Below are 23,109 nucleotides of genomic sequence, written 5' to 3' on the forward strand. Positions count from 1 at the left end.
GCGCCGGGTACCACACTGCAGGGAAGGTACACCCGGTATATTGGATTCCTACTCCACAGGTGACTAATCTGTCGCCACGTGCACTCTCTGGCCTCCCGCTACGGATGGGACTTACAGGAGGGGTGTACCAAGATGGCGGCCACAGTTGGGAACCGTACAGCCGTTACCATGGTGATGAGGTTAGCTGTTTGGGCGCAGGAGAGTGACGTCACACGGCGGCTCAGGAAGCGGGTTTCAAAGAGGAGACGTTACATTGTACAGTACAGTAGTATACATGTAATATCTATATATACAGACAGCAGCTGCCCTGTAATGTGAGTATATACATCATGATCATTATTATTATATATACAGTAGTATACATGTATTATCTATGTACACAGACAGCAGCTGCCCTGTAATGTGAGTATATTTATTATTATTATACTATATACAGTAGTATACATGCATTATCTATGTACACAGACAGCAGCTGCCCTGTAATGTGAGTATATTTATTATTATTATACTATATACAGTAGTATACATGCATTATCTATGTACACAGACAGCAGCTCTCCTGTAATGTGAGTATATTTATTATTATTATTATTATTATACTATATACAGTAGTATACATGTAATATCTATATATACAGACAGCAGCTGCCCTGTAATGTGAGTATATTATTATTATTATTATACTATATACAGTAGTATATTCATCATTATTATTCTATATACAGTAGTATACATGTATTATCTATATACACAGACAGCAGGTCCCCTGTAATGTGAGTATATACATTATTATTATATATACAGTAGTATACATGTATTATCTATATACACAGACAGCAGGTCCCCTGTAATGTGAGTATATACATTATTATTATATATACAGTAGTATACATGCATTATCTATATACACAGACACCAGCTCCCCTGTAATATGATGTATATTTATAATATATATAGATTTAGTCTTGTGACTTCATCATCATCTATTTATATAGCACCACTAATTGTGCAGCACTGTACAGAGTACTCACATCAGTCCATGTCGCATTGGAGCTTATAGTGTAAATTCCCTAACACACACAGAGCACCTCGAGGAAACCTATGCATACACGGGGAGAACGTACAAACTCCACACACAGATAAGGCCATGGTCGGGAATCAAACTCATGACTCTGGTGCAGTGAGGGAGAAGTGCTATCCACTAAACCACCTTGCTGCTCTTTGACAGCAAATTCCCCCAAAATATAACCATTTAGTAAACAAAAGCATGAAAGCTGTGTTTTTTGTAAATAACATTGCATAATGCCACACTGGGATCTCCATATACAATTATTTGTGACAGAAGCTTCCCGATAACCAAATTGATGTCTTTATTGTTGATGTTATTTGATATATTAAGATCATATGGTCATTGCTCTTAAAGGATATGTCCAGTTTGGCTGACATATAGGTGAATCCACATCCCTGCCTATGCTTTATATACAATTCCTAGTAGAGTGTATCTGACGATTACCTGCATGTTCAAAACACTAAGGGCCTGATTCATTAAGGATCTTAAATGAAGAGGTATCTTATTTCAGTCTCCTGGCCAAAACCATGTTACAATGCAAGGGGTGAAAATGAGTGTTCTGTTTTGCACATAAGTTAAATACTGACTGTTTTTTCATGTAACACACGCATATCAACTTTAAATTTCAGTGTACAAATAAGCTATCAAGTATTTGTGTGCTACATGAAAAAACAGTCAGTATTTAACGTATGTGCAAAACAGAATACTCATTTGCACCCCTTGCATTGTAACATGGTTTTGTCCAGGAGACTGAAATAAGGATCCTCTTCATTTAAGATCCTTAATGAATCAGGCCCTAAGTGCTTACAGGACAACGCTATTGTTGCTGTACATTTAGCTCCATCATCCCAGTCTCATCTGCCAATGTCTTGTGGATTTAAAATCCCAGGTACCATAAGCTATGCTAGTGTGGGGACATGTCCTTTACCCGCAGAGGTGATGGTCTTATTTGAGGCAAAATGTTGTGTTGTTTTGTATTTGTCAGCAGTAGTTGATGATGTGAATAAATTATGTCCTCCCTGTTCTCTCTTCTCCAGCTCTCTCTGTCTCTCTTTTCATGGCTCTTCCTCATGCATTCTCTCTGCAGGATGCCTCCCTGCTCAGTGGCATAGAGCCTCTTCCTCTGTCTTCTCCTACATCTCCTCGTCGTTCCCTGGCTGATTCCTCCTCTCCTCCACCTGTCCTGTTCTCCCCTTCTGACTCCTCCCTCAGACGTTCATTCTCATCCGAGGTCACAGCTCAGCTTTACGCCTCTCTGAGACGCAGCCGGGAAGTGGATGAAGAGGAGGCTGAGAAGTTTCGGAGGACTACCGGCGCAGGCAAGCCGGTATCGACCCAAGGTTCCAACATGACCTCAGAGGTGGATGATCTGGCCGATGAAATGTCGAGGAGGCTGCAAGAGGGCGTGGAGGCATCTGGGCCGAAGGTATGTGGTGACCTTCACAACCTCCTGTCATGTCAGTTACTGTTATAGCCAGGTTACACTGAATCTATAATTGCTGAGAACAGTTGGGCCACAAAACAACAACTGGCTGGCGATGGACGGCTCATTTGATGACCTCTTAGATGTTCAGAGATGTAGGTTTAGTGGCTAGCCTGGTTCTGTATCCTGTTGGATATGACCTGACAATTAGCCAGCGTGTCCATAAATGGCAGAATCAGCCGTCCCGATGTGCCATGTGTTTGGCCAGCATAATGCCGGTAGCGTGCCGCTAATGAGTGTCTTACACCACAGGAACCGTCTCCTTACATCTCCCAGATGGAGTCGTTGCGTTGTCACCTGAAGAACATGCTGACCCTCGGCAACACAGCGACCTTACGTGGTGAGTGGAGAATGTCTGGTGCAAGTTGCACGGTGTAGGGTAATGGCGCGGTCCATACTAGACGTCGTCTCTCTTCTTACAGGAGATGTACCAGAAAAGAGACTGGAGCAACAAAGTGACAGCACGAGTACCCTGCTAAAGTATGTGACACCCCTTCTAAGGACTGCTGTGAATCTAATAACGCGTGACACCGTATGAACGTTATGTGTAGTTGGACCTTGACTAATTTGTTCAAAAGTTAAGAGCCAGAGAGTTTTCCTGGATGTCTACCTTAATGGACTATTACAGCAGCAGCTTATACCCAGCAGTGTAACCAGAAGTAATTGTATCCAACACATTATACCAAGCGGTGTAGCCCACCATATAATAGACCCTGTCATATAGCTCCCAACTGGTATTTCCTGACTCATTTAGGATGCAGACCCCTGCAGTGGTCACATTGTGCAGCCCCTGGTGAATTGAGGGTAGAAAATTATTTTCAGAGACACGTTTCATCATATGTGGTAACCGGGACATTCCCTATATATATAAAGGGCACCCTGTGGCCAATGTGTATATACCAGGGGGTATGTATATGTTATTTACACCCAGTGGGCACTATGAGTATATAACAGGGGTTCCCTTTATTTATTAGTGACACCCCAATGTATGTTTATTCCTCTCTCTATTTCCTAGTTCCTATTCTGGGCAGGACCTGTCCCCGCCGTTGTCTCTCACTGGTCTGGAGGGTCTCTTCCCTCGTTATTCCACCCTGTATAATGCAGCCCCCCTTCTGCCTGACCTTCATTTAAGAGATGCCCTTGAGAAAGAGACTGCACGTCGCAAGGTAAGTGCGATTATTAAATATATTGTACTTTTCGCCTTTCTTGCACCAGTGTCTGTTTACATAGTGGTTTATCCTGTCTCTCCCCGTCCATATTCATCTTAATCTCTCTGTCTCTCCCAGTTTTTGCTCTTCTTAGTCTCTCTCCCTCTCCCTCTACCTCTCCCTCTTTAATCTTCTTGCACTCTCTCCCTCCTCACTCTTCTTGCACTCTCTCCCTCCTCACTCTTCTTACACTCTCTCCCTCCTCACTCTTCTTACACTCTCTCCCTCCTCACTCTTCTTACACTCTCTTCCCTCCTCACTCTTCTTACACTCTCTTCCCTCCTCACTCTTCTTACACTCTCTCCCTCCTCACTCTTCTTACACTCTCTCCCTCCTCACTCTTCTTACACTCTCTCCCTCCTCACTCTTCTTACACTCTCTCCCTCCTCACTCTTCTTACACTCTCTCCCTCCTCACTCTTCTTACACTCTCTCCCTCCTCACTCTTCTTACACTCTCTCCCTCCTCACTCTTCTTACACTCTCTCCCTCCTCACTCTTCTTACACTCCCTCCCTCCTCACTCTTCTTACACTCCCTCCCTCCTTACTCTTCTTACACTCCCTCCCTCCTCACTCTTCTTACACTTCCTCCCTCCTCACTCTTCTTACACTATCTCCCTCCTCACTCTTCTTACACTCTCTCCCTCCTCACTCTTCTTACACTCTCTCCCTCCTCACTCTTCTTACACTCTCTCCCTCCTCACTCTTCTGACACTCTCTCCCTCCTCACTCTTCTTACACTCTCTCCCTCCTCACTCTTCTTACACTCTCTCCCTCCTCACTCTTCTTACATACTCTCCCTCCTCACTCTTCTTACACTCTCTCCCTCCTCACTCTTCTTACACTCCCTCCCTCCTCACTCTTCTTACACTCCCTCCCTCCTCACTCTTCTTACACTCCCTCCCTCCTCACTCTTCTTACACTCCCTCCCTCCTCACTCTTCTTACACTCCCTCCCTCCTCACTCTTCTTACACTCCCTCCCTCCTCACTCTTCTTACACTTCCTCCCTCCTCACTCTTCTTACACTTCCTCCCTCCTCACTCTTCTTACACTTTCTCCCTCCTCACTCTTCTTACACTGTCTCCCTCCTCACTCTTCTTACACTCTCTCCCTCCTCACTCTTCTTACACTCTCTCCCTCCTCACTCTTCTTACACTTCCTCCCTCCTCACTCTTCTTACACTTCCTCCCTCCTCACTCTTCTTACACTTTCTCCCTCCTCACTCTTCTTACACTGTCTCCCTCCTCACTCTTCTTACACTCTCTCCCTCCTCACTCTTCTTACACTATCGTTTATCTCTCTCTCTCCCGCTCCTTACTATTCTTACACTCTCGTTTCTCGCTCTTGCTCTCCTTCCCCTCATCCCTCCCTCCCTATTTCTGTCATCTGTCATGACTCTCTCCCTCCTCACTCTTCTTACACTCTCTCCCTCCTCACTCTTCTTACACTCTCTCCCTTCTCACTCTTCTTACACTCTCTCCCTCCTCACTCTTCTTACACTATCTCCCTCCTCACTCTTCTTACACTCCCTCCCTCCTCACTCTTCTTACACTCTCTTCTTACACTCTCTCCCTCCTCACTCTTCTTACACTCTCTCCCTCCTCACTCTTCTTACACTATCTCCCTCCTCACTCTTCTTACACTCCCTCCCTCCTCACTCTTCTTACACTCTCTTCTTACACTCTCTCCCTCCTCACTCTTCTTACACTCTCTCCCTCCTCACTCTTCTTACACTCTCTCCCTCCTCACTCTTCTTACACTCCCTCCCTCCTCACTCTTCTTACACTCTCTTCTTACACTCCCTCCCTCCTCACTTTTCTTACACTGTCTCCCTCCTCACTCTTCTTGCACTCTCTCCCTCCTCACTTTTCTTACACTCCCTCCCTCCTCACTCTTCTTACACTCTCTCCCTCCTCACTCTTCTTACACTCTCTCCCTCCTCACTCTTCTTACACTATCGTTTATCTCTCTCTCTCCTGCTCCTTACTATTCTTACACTCTCGTTTCTCGCTCTTGCTCTCCTTCCCCTCATCCCTCCCTCCCTATTTCTGTCATCTGTCATAACTCTCTCCCTCCTCACTCTTCTTACACTCTCTCCCTCCTCACTCTTCTTACACTCTCTCCCTCCTCACTCTTTTTACACTCTCTTCTTACACTCTCTCCCTCCTCACTCTTCTTACACTATCTCCCTCCTCACTCTTTTTACACTCTCTTCTTACACTCTCTCCCTCCTCACTCTTCTTACACTATCTCCCTCCTCACTCTTCTTACACTCTCTCCCTCCTCACTCTTCTTACACTCTCTCCCTCCTCACTCTTCTTACACTCTCTCCTTCCTCACTCTTCTTACACTCCCTCCCTCCTCACTCTTCTTACACTCTCTTCTTACACTCTCTCCCTCCTCACTCTTCTTACACTCCCTCCCTCCTCACTTTTCTTACACTGTCTCCCTCCTCACTTTTCTTACACTGTCTCCCTCCTCACTCTTCTTACACTGTCTCCCTCCTCACTCTTCTTGCACTCTCTCCCTCCTCACTTTTCTTACACTCCCTCCCTCCTCACTCTTCTTACACTCTCTCCCTCCTCACTCTTCTTACACTCTCTCCCTCCTCACTCTTCTTACACTATCGTTTATCTCTCTCTCTCCCGCTCCTTACTATTCTTACACTCTCGTTTCTCGCTCTTGCTCTCCTTCCCCTCATCCCTCCCTCCCTATTTCTGTCATCTGTCATGACTCTGGATCAGCTGTTAAGCCTCTGTGCCGTGATCTCGTTAATGCATCACGTGGTGACAGCTTGAATTAAATCCATTCAGTTCTCTGCTAATTACTGTACATTCCCCTCCCCCCGCCTCCATGAAGAGGGTGTCCCCCGCTGGACACACTTACAATTGCAGTCTCTCTCCCCAGCACCTGGAGCGTCACATCCAGAAGTTACAAAACGAGATGCTGGAATTACAGCAGAGAGTGTCAGTCACTCTGACAGCCGACCGCAGGAAGGACGCCATGATCCAGCAGCTGGACCAGGTGACCTATTAGCTTCATATGTGTCTATTCCTGGTGTTGTTCAGTCATCGTAGAATGGTTACAAGGGGGACATAGCCAGGCTATGGAGGGGGCTTGTATAATGCATGTAGTGTTACTGTATAGGGATCACTTACGTAGATTTTAGGGTGGCCATTTTGTGGCTGAACCACTATTCAGCCTATCAAATCGCTAGGCTACTAGTGACATCACTGCCACATGAGTATTGGTTCCGCCCACAAAATGGCTGCAGTCATAGGTGACATTCTTCCTTAATATAGTAGTACAAGTCTACTAAAGACTTCTGAACGTTTTCTATATAGTATGAGTAGAATGTTTTTAGTGACGCCAACAAACGTGTTTGGTATCGGAAGTCACTATACAGCAGCACAGGTCAGACTATGCTTTCACAGTACAGTATTTTGTGATCCAGAGTATTTACTGATACAGTGCTTGAGAGACCTTGATTGTCACATGTACACATACATTCCTGTGGAACAAAGTTGTATTTTATGGCTCACTTGGAAATCTGGAATATATAACAGTTAGTGATGGTAAATAAATCTTTACAAGTGCATGTTTTATAGTTACTCTCTGTGCACAGAACTTCCTCTTGTATATTTATAACCTAATAATGAGCATGCAGATCATAGTTTGCACTTAGTGGTCTAATAAATGGTTGTATACAATGGACGGCACTTCATATAAACACTTTTTTCTGTTCAGACCCTGGCCTTGGTGGTGGGTGGCTGGAAGCAGCAGGAGCAGCAGAGAGAGGAGACCATGCGTCGGCTGAGGCAGGAGAAGGAGGATGCGGAGCAGGCCAGATCCAGAGACCAAGAGGTGCGTGAAAGACCTGGGTTAGATCCCTCACTTTCTCTCTCTCTCAGCCTTTCATCACTTGTGCTGTTTTCTATCCTCCAGACACTGACTCGAGTGCAGCGGGAGCTGGCCCAGTCCCTGGAATCTTTGGAGAGGGATAACAAGACATCTGAGGAGCGTCAGAGAGAGCTACAGAGGCTGGTGAGACCTCAGAGTGGACGTTAGGTGACATGGACCCTGATATGGCTGGCTGTGATGCCTGTCTTGGTCAGACTGAACATTCTCCTTCCTGCAGGTCGACGAGCAGACTGCTCGAGTGTCTCAACTCCAGGCAGGACGGGAGGACGAGGAGGAGGCCAGAGAGGAGCAACGCAGAGAGCTGGAATCTTTACAGTACAGAATGCAGGAGCAGCAGAGATCCTGGGAGGAGAGGGAGCAGGAACTGCAGGAAGAGAGCAGACGAGTGCAGGAAGAAGGGAGGAGAGAGCTGGAGAAGGAGAAGGTAAGCAGTGTGTCTCTGCCCTATGTCCTCCTAGAGTAGGCTTGGGCAACCTGTGGCTCTTCAGCTCTTGTGAAACTACCCAGTGCTGAGATGCCTGTCCTTGGCTCATCTTGTAGTTCCACGGCAGCTGTTGAGATATAGCTCCTTGTGCTATGGTCCTTCCATCCTTTCCTCACCACGTAAAGGTTATTGCCTCCTCCTCCCTGCAGGCTCTGACTCAGCAGGAGACACAGAAGTCTCAGCAGTGGCAGCTGGCTCTATCCACCCTGCAGGGAGAAGTCCTCCGCTTGGAGCGGGAGCTGCAGACATCACACAGGGAGAGAGACACTCTGCAGATGGAGCTCAATCTAGAGAAGGTAACAGACCATGCAAGTATCTCTCCCACATGAAACCAACTTGGATAAATACAGGATGACCTTTATAATGTGTGTTCCCCCCCTAACCCTACTAGAGTCATACAGCACTTTCATGTCCTGACATGACAGAGGAGGTGACCATTGGTCATATTGTAATGTAGAACAGGACACACACTTGTGGTCATCATTTGATCTACCATAGTGGGTAACTGCTGCCCCAGTTACTATATTAAAGATAGTGGACAAAGTGTATGTCCTCTTTGCAGGCACAGAACGAGTCAGAGAAGATGCGGATCGAGAGCGAGCACAAGATGCGATTGGAAGAGACGATCACAGAGAGGTTGGGTGCTCTTCACGAGGAAAGCGCTCAGCACTTGTGCTCAGTTAGAGAACAACAAAGGTAATAAGCAGTGAGTCATAAGGTGGGAGGTTACAAGCCAGCATCTGGAATGTTGACTGACAAGTGTATGGATGTCATTGGTGGCAGAGTGCCAGGAAGGACTCTCCTTGTTTGTATGTATGTCATTAAGGGCAGAGTGCCAGGAAGGACTCTCCTTGTGTGTATGTCACTGGGGGCAGAGTGCCAGGAAGGACTCTCCTTGTGTGTGAATATCACTGGGGGCAGAGTGCCAGGAAGGACTATCCTTGTGTGTGAATATCACTGAGGGCAGAGTGCCAGGAAGGACTATCCTGTGTGTGTGAGGGGACAGAGTGCCAGGAAGGACTATCCTGTGTGTGTGAATGTCAGTGGGGCAGAGTGCCAGGAAGGACTATCCTTGTGTGTGTGAATGTCAGTGGGGGCAGAGTGCCAGGGAGGACTATCCTGTGTGTGTATGTCACTGGGGGCAGAGTGCCAGGGAGGACTATCCTTGTGTGTGTGAATGTCACTGGGGCAGAGTGCCAGGGAGGACTATCCTTGTGTGTGTGAATGTCACTGGGGCAGAGTGCCAGGAAGGACTATCCTTGTGTGTGTGAATGTCACTGGGGCAGAGTGCCAGGGAGGACTATCCTTGTGTGTGTGAATGTCACTGGGACAGAGTGCCAGGAAGGACTATCCTGTGTGTAAATGTCACTGGGAGCAGAGTGCCAGGAAGGACTATCCTTGTGTGTGTGAATGTCAGTGGGGGCAGAGTGCCAGGGAGGACTATCCTTGTGTGTGTGAATGTCACTGGGGGCAGAGTGCCAGGGAGGACTATCCTTGTGTGTGTGAATGTCACTGGGGCAGAGTGCCAGGAAGGACTATCCTGTGTGTAAATGTCACTGGGAGCAGAGTGCCAGGAAGGACTATCCTTGTGTGTGTGAATGTCAGTGGGGGCAGAGTGCCAGGGAGGACTATCCTGTGTGTGTGAATGTCACTGGTGGCAGAGTGCCAGGGAGGACTATCCTTGTGTGTGTGAATGTCAGTGGGGGCAGAGTGCCAGGAAGGACTATCCTTGTGTGTGTGAATGTCAGTGGGGGCAGAGTGCCAGGGAGGACTATCCTTGTGTGTGTGAATGTCAGTGGGGGCAGAGTGCCAGGGAGGACTATCCTGTGTGTGTGAATGTCAGTGGGGGCAGAGTGCCAGGGAGGACTATCCTTGTGTGTGTGTGAATGTCACTGGGGCAGAGTGCCAGGAAGGACTATCCTTGTGTGTGTGTGAATGTCAGTGGGGGCAGAGTGCCAGGGAGGACTATCCTGTGTGTGTGAATGTCACTGGGGGCAGAGTGCCAGGGAGGACTATCCTTGTGTGTGTGAATGTCAGTGGGGGCAGAGTGCCAGAGAGGACTATCCTTGTGTGTGTGAATGTCAGTGGGGGCAGAGTGCCAGAGAGGACTATCCTTGTGTGTGTGAATGTCAGTGGGGGCAGAGTGCCAGGGAGGACTATCCTGTGTGTGTGAATGTCACTGGTGGCAGAGTGCCAGGAAGGACTATCCTTGTGTGTGTGAATGTCAGTGGGGGCAGAGTGCCAGGGAGGACTATCCTTGTGTGTGTGTGAATGTCAGTGGGGGCAGAGTGCCAGGGAGGACTATCCTTGTGTTTAAATGTCTTCTCATCTGAGTCCTCTTTCCCAACGCTTAGGAGACAGTTATTAGACCTCGCCTCTCAGCACGAGACAGAACTGTCCAACCAGCTGTCTCAGTTCAAATCAGAGTTACAGGAGCGAGAGCGGCGTCACCGAGATGTCATCATGGAATATGAACTCAAGTTAGTGATTGTTTCAACTTATAATATAGTCCAAGTTTCTTCCTGAATATGTTACTCGAAGTTGGAGGGGTAGACTTATAGTATCTTACTGTCAGTGTCACCCTACTGGAGGAGAGGCAGATTCCTAGCTGACTTTAATCTGTTACTCTGTCACTCAGGAGGGAGCTATGAGTCTGTCCCTCCCCCTGCAGGGTGACACAGATGGAAGGGAGCTATGAGTCTGTTCCTCCCCCTGCAGGGTGACAGACAGAAGGGAGCTATGAGTCTGTCCCTCCCCCTGCAGAGTGACACAGACAGAAGGGAGCTATGAGTCTGTTCCTATTCGGGGTATGTGTCTCTGTGATGATCATACTCATAGTTCCCTTATATGTGTGTTACCCTATAGTGGGATGGACAGATACAGAACGTGTTAGGTTTTCACCCCTCTCACCCTAGACTGTCTCAGTCAGATGAGCGTTGTCAGGAGTTGTCTCGGGCTCTCCGCCGGTTGGAGAGCGAGAAAGCGCAAAAGTTGTCCCAGCTGCAAGATGTCATGAAGAGTCACTGGAGCCAGGCCCTGCAAGTACTCGCTGCCCAGGTTAGCAGTTATTGTGGATATTGTATTGTTGCACTATGGCCATATTCATGAATCAGGTGAGCACTGATTATACATTACACTTCTGTGATGCCATCAGGGAGGATACCTGTTTTACTCTTTCTTCTATTTCAGTGTATTTTTATTGCAGCATCGTGTCTACTTCTGTGACTCTCTAGTGATGACTATATGATGGCCTTATGTGCTTGTCCTGTAGGTAGGGGCATAATATGTCACCTACCGTCCCAAAACCTGCTGTTCCCTCTTGTCATATACCGGTATATGCTGTTCCCTCATATCATATACCGGTATATGCTGTTCCCTCATATCATATACCGGTATATGCTGTTCCCTCATACTGTATACTGGTATATGCTGTTCCCTCATACTATATACCGGTATATGCTGTTCCCTCATACTATATACCGGTATATGCTGTTCCCTCATATCATATACCGGTATATGCTGTTCCCTCATACTATATACTGGTATATACCGGTATATGCTGTTCCCTCATATCATATACCGGTATATGCTGATCCCTCATACTATATACTGGTATATACCGGTATATGCTGTACTCTCATAGCGTATACCAGTATATGCTGTTCTCTCATACTATATACGGGTATATACCGGTATATGCTGTTCTCTCATATCATGTACCGGTATATGCTGTTCCCTCATATCATATATATCGGTATATGCTGTTCCCTCATATCATGTACCGGTATATGCTGTTCCCTCATATCATATATATCGGTATATGCTGTTCCCTCATATCATATACCGGTATATGCTGTTCCCTCATATCATATACCGTTATATGCTGTTCCCTCATATCATATACCGGTATATGCTGTTCCCTCATATCATATACCGGTATATGCTGTTCCCTCATATCATATACCGGTATATGCTGTTCCCTCATATCATATACCGGTATATGCTGTTCCCTCATATCATATACCGGTATATGCTGTTCCCTCATATCATATACCGGTATATGCTGTTCCCTCATATCATATACCGTTATATGCTGTTCCCTCATATCATATACCGGTATATGCTGTTCCCTCATACTATATACTGGTATATACCGGTATATGCTGTACTCTCATAGCGTATACCAGTATATGCTGTTCTCTCATACTATATACTGGTATATACCGGTATATGCTGTACTCTCATAGCGTATACCAGTATATGCTGTTCCCTCATACTATATACCGGTATATGCTGAGCTATGGTGTTCCCTCATACTATATACTGGTATATGCTGTTCCCTCATACTATATACCGGTATATGCTGAGCTATGGTGTTCCCTCATACTATATACTGGTATATGCTGTTCCCTCATACTATATACCGGTATATGCTGAGCTATGCTGTTCCCTCATACTATATACCGGTATATGCTGAGCTATGCTGTTCCCTCATACTATATACCGGTATATGCTGAGCTATGCTGTTCCCTCATACTATATACTGGTATATGCTGAGCTATGCTGTTCCCTCATACTATATACCGGTATATGCTGAGCTATGCTGTTCCCTCATACTATATACCGGTATATGCTGAGCTATGCTGTTCCCTCATACTATATACCGGTATATGCTGAGCTATGCTGTTCCCTCATACTATATACCGGTATATGCTGAGCTATGCTGTTCCCTCATACTATATACCGGTATATGCTGAGCTATGGTGTTCCCTCCTACTATATACTGGTATATGCTGTTCCCTCATACTATATACTGGTATATGCTGAGCTATACTGTTCCCTCATATCATATACCAGTATATGGTGATTTGGGTTGCCATAAGTCACCAATATGTGGCTCTCCAGCCGATCCCTCACCTGAATGTCCATGGCTGGCAATGTAGTTCCAAAACTGATCTGCTATTGGTGTCCTAAGCCTTCCATTGGCTGGGTTGTTCATAGACTTTACTTCTCTTAGTGGCCATATATAAAAAGGGATGGGGGCAACGTGACTAAATGTCCTAGTTATGCCATAGATGTGTTCCTAAGATTCATAGATCTGTATCCTCTGAGGTATTATAGAGAAGCTTTCATTATTTTGCGATATGTCGGACCACGCACCTCAGTTGTATACTGTAACATACAGATATTTAGTACATCTTTATGCTGAACTAAACTATAACGCAACCTTGTTCCACGGCACAGGCTCCCTCCGTGGGTTCATCACTCTTTGTGCAGCAGACAGAACCTGGTGAACGATGGACCTCCCACCAATCCAGAGACGGTGGCTATGGCAAGGCTGGTGATCAAACAGGTCAGGGGGAGGTAGGAGCCAGCGACTTGATTGGCAGTACCAGCCAGCAGCTACAGGAAAGTCCTGGCTCGCGTACAGTGAGTGATAGAAGCAGCCAGAACATAGCTGGTGGAAGCCACTTCGACCAAAACAGAAGCCAACATGTGGAAGATGGAACCAAGCAGCAGACTATTGACAATAGATCCCTTGCACAGAGCAGCAGCTCAGACTTGATGAACTTCAGCCGGGTCATGGACGACAGAAACCAAAAGAGTATTGGTTTCGGCCACTTCCAGGAGCCAAGTCCCAGATTCATGGAAGACATCACCCAGATAAGCAACAAGGCTATGATGGGTAATAATGCTGGTGGCCAATCTTTTCTAGGTGGTATCCAGTCAAATGATAACATTAGTCAACTGGCCAAAGCTCTAGGAACTTCAGATACTACCAGACAAAGTCTTTTCAATAGTGACAGTTCCCATAGAAGTGGTCAAGACAACCTCCAGCAAACCACGGATAGTGACACAAGCAGGAAATATATGTTTGGTAACTACGTTAAAGAACCATATGGTCAGTCTATGACAGTTAGCGGCCAAAACTTAGTCTACTCCGAGACAAGCAACTTTAATATTGGTGGTGGCCATTCTGTGAAAAATAGCCAAAGCCAGACCGTTTTATTAAGAGATAGTAATAGCAGAAACCTTCACATCATGGAAGGGATCCATCAGTCCAAGATGGGTAGACAAAACAGCGTGAACACTATTGGCAGTAGCCAATTCAAGAACTCGGATGACCATTCTTTTGCTAGCAGCTATAGCCAGCCACCGACATTAGTAGACCATAGTAGTAGCCAGACCCATGCCACCCGTAACCACACCAAGGCAGATATTAGTCATTCCATGATTCACAGTAGCCACCTAAAGGGCTTCAGTAGCCACTTGACTCGCCCTGGCCACAGTCAGACGCCAGTAATCATTCCTCACCACAGCCACATAGCCAAGGAATCCATCCTAGGTCCCAGCCGCGAGTATAGAATCCATTCCGACTATCAAGAGGACTCTATCGGCAGCCACCAGCCAAGTCAGAGGGTCACTGACTCTGAAGAAAGCTTCTACCCCATGCACATGGAAGAGCTGAGTCACAGCTTCAGTAGCCACCATGGCTTCTATCCCTTGGAGCCGCACCCGGACGGCACAATGACTACGACAGGTGAGTCCGATCTCCCATTCACACTGTATTTCTTTCACATGGGCAGAGAGGGGTGTATCTCCACTAGTGTCATATAATGTATGGCCTATTTATAACCCTTCCAGTAAAGTAATGTTGATTTCACCTAAACTTGCTACCCTCCATTGTTCTAACACTTCCCTTCCTCTGTAGAACATTTCCCTCTTCTACCTCGTTAAAACCTTTGATGCATTTGAAGCTCCTATCATGGTACAGTGGTGCCTCCCAGCACTGGTTGCAAAAATTCGATTCCGTCTATCTGCGTGGAGTTTATATGGTCTTTCTGTGTTTGTGGGTTCTCTGTGTGCGCCGGTTTTCTCCCATAACCCACAGACAAACTGGTAGATTAGTTGGCTTCTGGCTAGAAGTCAGGTCCCAAATATTCCAATTTGTCTATCGGTTTCGGTGTGGTACAGTGTCTGTCATGTGTCTTATTGACTTCTTAAGAGCACATGTCTTCTACACGTACAGTGCAGGCAGACATTCTCTGAACCAATATTCATGGGCATGAGCCTATCCAATTTACTAGGAACCAGAGAAACCATTTGAGTGAATCATTTGGTTGAATTCTCAGTGATGCCCCTGGTTCTGAGTGACTTGATTGGCTGCCTTCTCGGTGATGTCACTGGTTCACAGTGTAGTGATTGGCTGCCTTTTAACTTATGTTGCTGGTTCTCAGTAAATTGAAGCCCAGTGCCAATCACACTATTGTCAATGAGGGGAAAGGGCAGTGTCTGTCCGTGCCTCTCTCATACAGCTTAATAGGAGCATGACCCGGTGGTGGCACCAGGAAAATGGAAACCCCACTTAAATGGCTACATGTATAATGTAGGTAAGATAGGACTTGTCCGAAAGTGAACGTGTGCATTATAAGAGTCTTCCTCCTTCAGATGACTTTAATCCATAGTCCTTGTACATCATTCTGTGCTTTGCAGCTATGTGCTTGTATCATCAGGCTGAGCTCTGTATTGGCATAGCTCTGTGCTATACCACAAAGCTGCACTCTGGGTATAATTGTTTCTAGTGCAGAGAGCACAGCAGAGTTTTGGGGTATTCACTGCAAATAAACGTCTTTTCTGGATTATATCAATTCATGGCTGAAAAGCACAGGAGAAGGAATCTGTAAAAATGTATTTATGACACGTTGCAGCTATTAAATCAGATATCTGAAGATAGAGTACCCCTTTTATATAGTATAATTCCATGTGATGTCCATATGTTGGTGCAATACCTTTATTCAAAGTTTGTTGGGCTAGAAACTGTGAGTTGTAGTACTACTTACGGGTTGTAGTGGTGGCCCTGTTGCTATTGTAGTCTATGGAGATCTGATTGTTGTGGCTGCTTTGTAATGGCTGATCTGGTTTTAATAATACCGTTAGAAATGTAGAATTTCTTTGTCTGTCATCCATCGTTTGTTTTTCTTTGCTCTTCTCTTCTTTCTCTTTGTATAAGCACAAACATAGCTTGTAAAATTGCAAGAAAAAATCGTTTAAGAGCTTAAAGTGCTCCCGCCACGTTCACGTATTGGAGGCAGCCATTTTGTGAGCTTCATGACAATGTGGAACAAGTGGCACTTTGCGCTGGCAGCCATTTTGTGGACTGTAATGAATTGTTAGGCTTGCGTGTAAGATTGGAGCTTCCACAAGCGGGGCCCTCCCTACCCGCTATGTTCTTGTCTGTACTTATTTAGTCTGCATTGTATGTCCCTGTTTTATGTCTGTCCCTGTTTTATATGCGCTCTGTAGTGTCCTACAAATCAGACTATCATCATTGGCTGGATTGGCTCTATTTATACAAATCATTGTGTGCAGGCAGTAGGTGCCCTGAGTTGTATCACATCTGTGTCGCCACACAATCTCGGCTCTCCCTCCTGGGCATGAGTGGCGTCGGCGCAGTCTTCCAGGCTCAGCATCGGAGATCCAGGATAAGCACTGAGCTGAGATTGTCTGAGGAATAGAGCCGCAGGGAAAGGGTTATACCCTGACAGCTCAGCCCCCTCTCCAAGCTGTTGTGTTAGTGACATGTATTCTGAGTGTCAGTTATAAACAGAGCATTCATAGGGGAGGCTGGAGGTGCGGGGGAGGGTGGGGAGGCCCAGACGTGATGGGGCAGGGTGGGGAGGCCCGGACGTGATGGGGCAGTGGGAGGGCCTGGACGTGATGGGTGAGGGTGGGGCGGCCCGGAGGTATGGGGAGAGTGGAGAGGCCCGGACGTGATGGGTGAGGGTGGGGCGGCCCGGACGTGATGGGGCAGTGTGGGGAGGCCCGAACGTGATGGGGCAATGGGGGGGCCCGGACGTGATGGGGCAGTGGGGGGGCCCGGACGTGAAGGGTGAGGATGGGGAGGCCCGGACGTGATAGGTGAGGGTGGGGAGGCCGGGACGTGATGGGGCAGTGGGGGGAGGCCCGGACGTGATGGGGCAGTGTGGGGAGGCCCGGACGTGATGGGGCAATGGGGGGCCCCGGACGTGATGGGGTAATGGGGGGCCCCGGACGTGATGGGGTAGTGGGGAGGCCCGGACGTGATGGGTGAGGGTGGGGTGGCCCGGAGGTATGGGACGTTGGGGCGGCCTGGAGGTATGGGGAGGGTGGGGCGGCCCGGAGGTATGGGGAGGGTGGGGAGGCCCGGACGTGATGGGGCAGTGGGGAGGCCCGGACGTGATGGGTGAGGGTGGGGCGGCCCAGAGGTATGGGGAGGGTGGGGAGGCACAGACGTGATGGAGCAGTGGGGGGGCCCAGACGTGATGGAGCAGTGGGTGGACCCAGACGTGAGGGGGCAGTGGGGAGGCCCGGACCTGATGGGGCAGTGGGAAGGGCCAGAGGTTTGGGTGAGGGTGGGGAGGTCCGGAAGTGATGGGGCAGTGGGGGGGCCCGGACGTGATGGGGCAGTGGGGGGGCCCGGACGTGGTGGGGCAGTGGGGGGGCCCGGACGTGGTGGGGCAGTGGGGAAGCCCGGACATGATGGGTGAGTGTGGGGAAGCCCGGACGTGATGGGGCAGTGGGGAGGCCCGGAGGAATGGGGGAGGGTGGAGAGGCCCGGAGGAATGGGGGAGGCCCGGACGTGATGGGGCAGTGGGGAGGCCCGGACGTGATGGGGCAGTGGGGAGGCCCAGACGTAATGGGGGGGGGGCAGTGGAGAGGCCCGGACGTAATGGGGGGCCGTGGAGAGGCCCGGACGTAATGGGGGGCCGTGGAGAGATCTGGACGTATGACCCAAAAGTATTATTACTGTATTATTGGTATGATGCAAAGAGCACAAATGTTCTCTACCTCAAAGCAATCAATCTGCCATTTAGTTCCATTAGTTTTGTCTGGGTTGTGGGACAGGAGGATAATTACCCACTAAGACTCTCCTATTTTACAACTGAGGGATGTCTGTGATATGTGGATGGGACCTCTCCCTGTGTTCCATTTAGTGTACTCGGCATTGCACAGTTGCTCTATATACAATTTATGTGGCCACTTAGTGGATGGCACCGTTACATACAGTCGAATTAACCCAGAAGGGTTAATACGAATACGACTCATCGTGGCCTGTATATCTACATCCCTTCCTGCAATAGATTGTTATAGGAGACACAAGGGTTCTGTGGTGCCATCGGGCACTTCCCCCAAGGCCAGATTATGCCAGCCCTCCCTTGGTCTAAATGTACTAATTCCTACTGGACCCCCCCGAACATTTTGCCACTAAAGTGGCACACTCCAGCTGGATCATCAGGAGTGATGCCTTCAGTATTCTATCTCTAAGTCAGTCAGTAGCTTCTGCATCCCATGGGATAATACCTAAGTTAACCCTCTGTCCTTAAAACGGAATATATATACTGATTAGGTTTCAATGGTCTACCGGATTTCTTTGTGTATCTCCAGTACATTGGACCTATCGCACACATGGTGGTGTTATGAATTTACAATGATCATATAGTAATATAACACCTTGTATACCAGCAAACATTACAATCTATGGAACGCTCTCCATCCTGCGGCCCAGGGAACGCTCTCCATCCTGCGGCCCAGGGAACGCTCTCCATCCTGCGGCCCAGGAAACGCTCTCCATCCTGCGGCCCAGGGAACGCTCTCCATCCTGCGGCCCAGGGAACGCTCTCCATCCTGCGGCCCAGGGAACGCTCTCCATCCTGCGGCCCAGGGAGCGCTCTCCATCCTGCGGCCCAGGGAGCGCTCTCCATCCTGCGGCCCAGGGAGCGCTCTCCATCCTGCGGCCCAGGGAGCGCTCTCCATCCTGCGGCCCAGGGAGCGCTCTCCATCCTGCGGCCCAGGGAACGCTCTCCATCCTGCGGCCAAGGGAACGCTCTCCATCCTGCGACCCACGAAACGCTCTCCATCCTGCGGCCCACGAAACGCTCTCCATCCTGCGGCCCACGGAACGTTGCTTTTCTCACCTGCATCCTACCGGAGACCGTCATAGCCTGTGCAGTGTTACAGTGTTATTGTAATGAGATGTTCAGGCACAGTCCTGTAGTTGTAAGATAAATACCGCCCTTCCCACTCTCAATGTGGATAGCACTGCTTTAGTCTGTTGGTAATAACACCAGGTCTTTGCAGGAATAGTTTGAAGGATATATCATAATATTATGAAGCGATCTTGCTTTTCCCTAATCCGTGGCAGAGAGCAGGTTAATTTTCTCTGTGGTTAGAAGGGGTATTATTTATTAACGAGGGATGGCGGGGAGTCAAACTAATGAGCAGAGACTTCTGCATGGAGGGGTTTAGTGTACCAATAGGGGGTCGGATAAAGAGACCTCTCCATTCATATTTGTGTTTCTCTTATCTCTTCCCCTCCCCCAGTCTCTACAACTCTCCCCCAAACATCCCCAGAGCACCCCTTTCAAGAGGAGTCCTCCTTAAACACCATGGAGGTACCCCAGAACTGGAGAGCGAGTAACGACCGAGTCCCCCCGAATCCTGTTCTTCAGTACTACATCCGCATGGTGAGAGCCTGGACTGATATTACTGTGCAGTAATAATGGTGCTAATCAGCGGTGATTGGAGATGATGATTTTACACTAAGCTGTGCTGTGGAACGTTACTTTACTCTTAAGGGTAGATTTATCAAAGCTTCTAAAGGGAAAAGCAGAGGTGTTCCCCGTAGCAACCAATCAGATTCTAGCTGTCACTTATCTAGTACATTTTAATAAATGATAGCTAGAATCTGGTTGCTATGGGCAACACCTCTGCTTTTCCGTTTTCGAAGCTTTGAAAAATCTCCCCCTTAGTCTGAATGAAACGCTTGTGCCACAACTGTGCGTCATAAAATAATCAACTATTAATATGAATAAATACTTCAGCTGCTGACATCTCTCTTCTCCCAATTTCTCCTCTATCCTCAGTTATTGGATCGGACTCCAGGGGACCCCCTAAATGAACTGGATAAAGATCCATCGCATGTCAACCCTGGTGAGTGGTTTGGAGAGTTCTGGGGGTCAGTGGAGCAGCACTAGGTGGAATGCGAGATCATGTTGGATGAGGGCAGGGAATACAGTGAGGACCATAGTATGGGTTAGTGGTCACTCTGAGTATAACATACAGAAATGTGCAAAAAGGCCTATATGCTAGGAATGCTGGAGAGACTTTGTAGGGATAGCTGGGTGGTGGTCACAGCATAGACAGCTCTTGGAATCATTGTGTACTTACTGCTCTCTTCTCTTAGATGTCACTGAGCTGTGTCAGTATCTCATGAGCACAGGAAACCAGCCCCCTCACAGGTAATATCTCTAGAACACCCTGCTCCTCTGTGTAATACATACCAATATCTATCGTCCTGCTCCTCTGTGTAATACATACCAATATCTATCGTCCTGCTCCTCTGTGTAATACGCCATCTATCATCCTGCTCCTCTGTAATACGCCATCTATCATCCTGCTCCTCTGTGTAATACGCCATCTATCGTCCTGCTCCTCTGTGTAATACGCCATCTATCATCCTGCTCCTCTGTGTAATACGCCATCTATCATCCTGCTCCTCTGTGTAATACGTACCAATATCTATCGTCCTGCTCCTCTGTGTAATACGCCATCTATCATCCTGCTCCTCTGTGTAATACGCCATCTATTGTCCTGCTCCTCTGTGTAATACGTACCAATATCTATCGTCCTGCTCCTCTGTGTAATACGCCATCTATCATCCTGCTCCTCTGTGTAATACGCCATCTATCATCCTGCTCCTCTGTGTAATACGCCATCTATCATCCTGCTCCTCTGTGTAATACGCCATCTATCGTCCTGCTCCTCTGTAATACGCCATCTATCATCCTGCTCCTCTGTGTAATACGTACCAATATCTATCGTCCTGCTCCTCTGTGTAATACGCCATCTATCATCCTGCTCCTCTGTGTAATACGCCATCTATCATCCTGCTCCTCTGTGTAATACGCCATCTATCGTCCTGCTCCTCTGTAATACGCCATCTATCATCCTGCTCCTCTGTGTAATACGTACCAATATCTATCGTCCTGCTCCTCTGTGTAATACGCCATCTATCATCCTGCTCCTCTGTGTAATACGCCATCTATTGTCCTGCTCCTCTGTGTAATACGTACCAATATCTATCGTCCTGCTCCTCTGTGTAATACGCCATCTATCATCCTGCTCCTCTGTGTAATACGCCATCTATCATCCTGCTCCTCTGTGTAATACGCCATCTATCATCCTGCTCCTCTGTGTAATACGCCATCTATCGTCCTGCTCCTCTGTAATACGCCATCTATCATCCTGCTCCTCTGTGTAATACGTACCAATATCTATCGTCCTGCTCCTCTGTGTAATACGCCATCTATCATCCTGCTCCTCTGTGTAATACGCCATCTATCATCCTGCTCCTCTGTGTAATACGCCATCTATCATCCTGCTCCTCTGTGTAATACGCCAACTGTCGTCCTGCTCCTCTGTGTGTAATACGCCACCTATCGTCCTGCTCCTCGGTGTGTAATACACCATCTATCGTCCCGCTCCTCTGTGTAATACGTCATCTATCTCTTATTACTCCCTGTGTATGTAGATTGGATGAGAAGAAGCCGGATATCTCCCTACTTCAGACTAATCCCAGGAAGCAGCCAGAGAGTAGAGCACCAGAGGTTGTGAAGAAAGAGGTAGGTCGACCCTGCACCGGACCCTCAGATTGCTACTTGTACAGCTGTTTCCTCAGCCCCCCTCTCCCATCTACTTCCCAGGTATTGTCCAGTCAGCGTCGCCCAAACCCATCCAAACCACTGAAGAGGGTGGCTGCAAGAGGAGGACGTACTGGTGTCTGGAAATAGAACATCTGCTGCCTGTAAGGATATCCAGACCCCTGATCTACCCACCTGGACTGTACTCTGCACATATATTATATATGTAGATGTATACAGGGGTGTATGTGCATGTCTGGCAGGAACTCCCGGTCATATAATACCAATTTGGCTATAAAACGGTTGCACCCACTGCTTGACAACAGAATCGCTATGTTGTGACCGGAGACTAGTGTTCCTCATTCATCTTCATTATACACTGACAGACCGTTTAAATCGTCGTCTCCAGGTCAAAAAATTACAACGGATTCAAACAAGAAAATAAAGGATTACGTCTGGGTCCTGTACTCTCTGCAAGGACGTTGTGTGCATTCCTACATAGAGACACTTTGGGTAATTTCTGCTTTTCTAGGGATTGAACATTCTAGCACTATTACAACTATGTATGATTACGCATATAGCTTCAGTACCAGCAGGGGATATTATCTGTGAGCCTGGACTGTACCATTCACTGTCTGTGGGGGACATCCTGCTCCATTCTACACTCATTGCGGGTGTACTGGGATTGGTTGGTGCCAACAAACCTTGCATTTTTATACTTTTTTTTTTCTTCCTTGAAGATATCTGTAAATTATGTTTGCTGTGCATATTTATTTTTATTTATAGAAAATAATCTTTTGTATAAATTATTTTTACATAATAAAATAGCCGTGTTCAAGAAAATATTTGTTCTGTGTTTTTAGCATAATGGTTGGCCATCAAATTACTTTATAACATGCATGACTATCCCTCACCCTGCTCATTCCTGTGTATAATATACATGGCTATCCCTCACCCTGCTCATTCCTGTATATAATATGCATGGCTATCCCTCACCCTGCTCATTCCTGTATATAATATGCATGGCTATCCCTCACCCTGCTCATTCCTGTATATAATATACATGGCTATCCCTCACCCTGCTCATTCCTGCATATAATATACATGGCTATCCCTCACCCTGCTCATTCCTGTATATATTATACATGGCTATCCCCACCCTGCTTATTCCTGTATATAATATACATGGCTATCCCACACCCGGCTTATTGCTGTATATAATATACATGGCTATCCCACAAACGGCTCATTCCGGTATAATATAC

General features: G+C 47.4%; 1 protein-coding gene across 5 annotated transcripts; it reads left to right on the forward strand.

Moving 5' to 3' along the window:
- The first annotated feature begins 66 nt into the window (after window positions 1-66).
- On the forward strand, window positions 67-22,681 carry CNTROB (centrobin, centriole duplication and spindle assembly protein). 5 transcript variants are annotated; one of them, XM_075206459.1, is made up of 20 exons: window positions 67-314; window positions 384-657; window positions 2,107-2,495; window positions 2,805-2,892; window positions 2,975-3,032; window positions 3,568-3,718; window positions 6,668-6,784; window positions 7,508-7,624; window positions 7,706-7,804; window positions 7,899-8,105; window positions 8,315-8,461; window positions 8,728-8,861; window positions 10,520-10,645; window positions 11,081-11,222; window positions 13,410-14,706; window positions 19,527-19,669; window positions 20,069-20,135; window positions 20,389-20,443; window positions 21,736-21,826; window positions 21,908-22,681. In XM_075206459.1, exons 3-20 carry the CDS (start codon window positions 2,127-2,129, stop codon window positions 21,992-21,994), a joined length of 3,495 nt encoding a protein of 1,164 aa, XP_075062560.1. In that variant the 5' UTR covers window positions 67-314; window positions 384-657; window positions 2,107-2,126; the 3' UTR covers window positions 21,995-22,681. The 5 variants fall into 5 exon arrangements, with proteins under 5 accessions (XP_075062560.1, XP_075062562.1, XP_075062559.1 ...); XM_075206461.1 differs by lacking the exon at window positions 384-657; XM_075206458.1 differs by lacking the exon at window positions 67-314 and having other exon boundaries at window positions 339-657.
- The last annotated feature ends 428 nt before the right edge of the window (window positions 22,682-23,109 follow it).

This window comes from Mixophyes fleayi, chromosome 4, assembly GCF_038048845.1.
Source record: "Mixophyes fleayi isolate aMixFle1 chromosome 4, aMixFle1.hap1, whole genome shotgun sequence".
NCBI lineage: Eukaryota > Metazoa > Chordata > Amphibia > Anura > Limnodynastidae > Mixophyes > Mixophyes fleayi.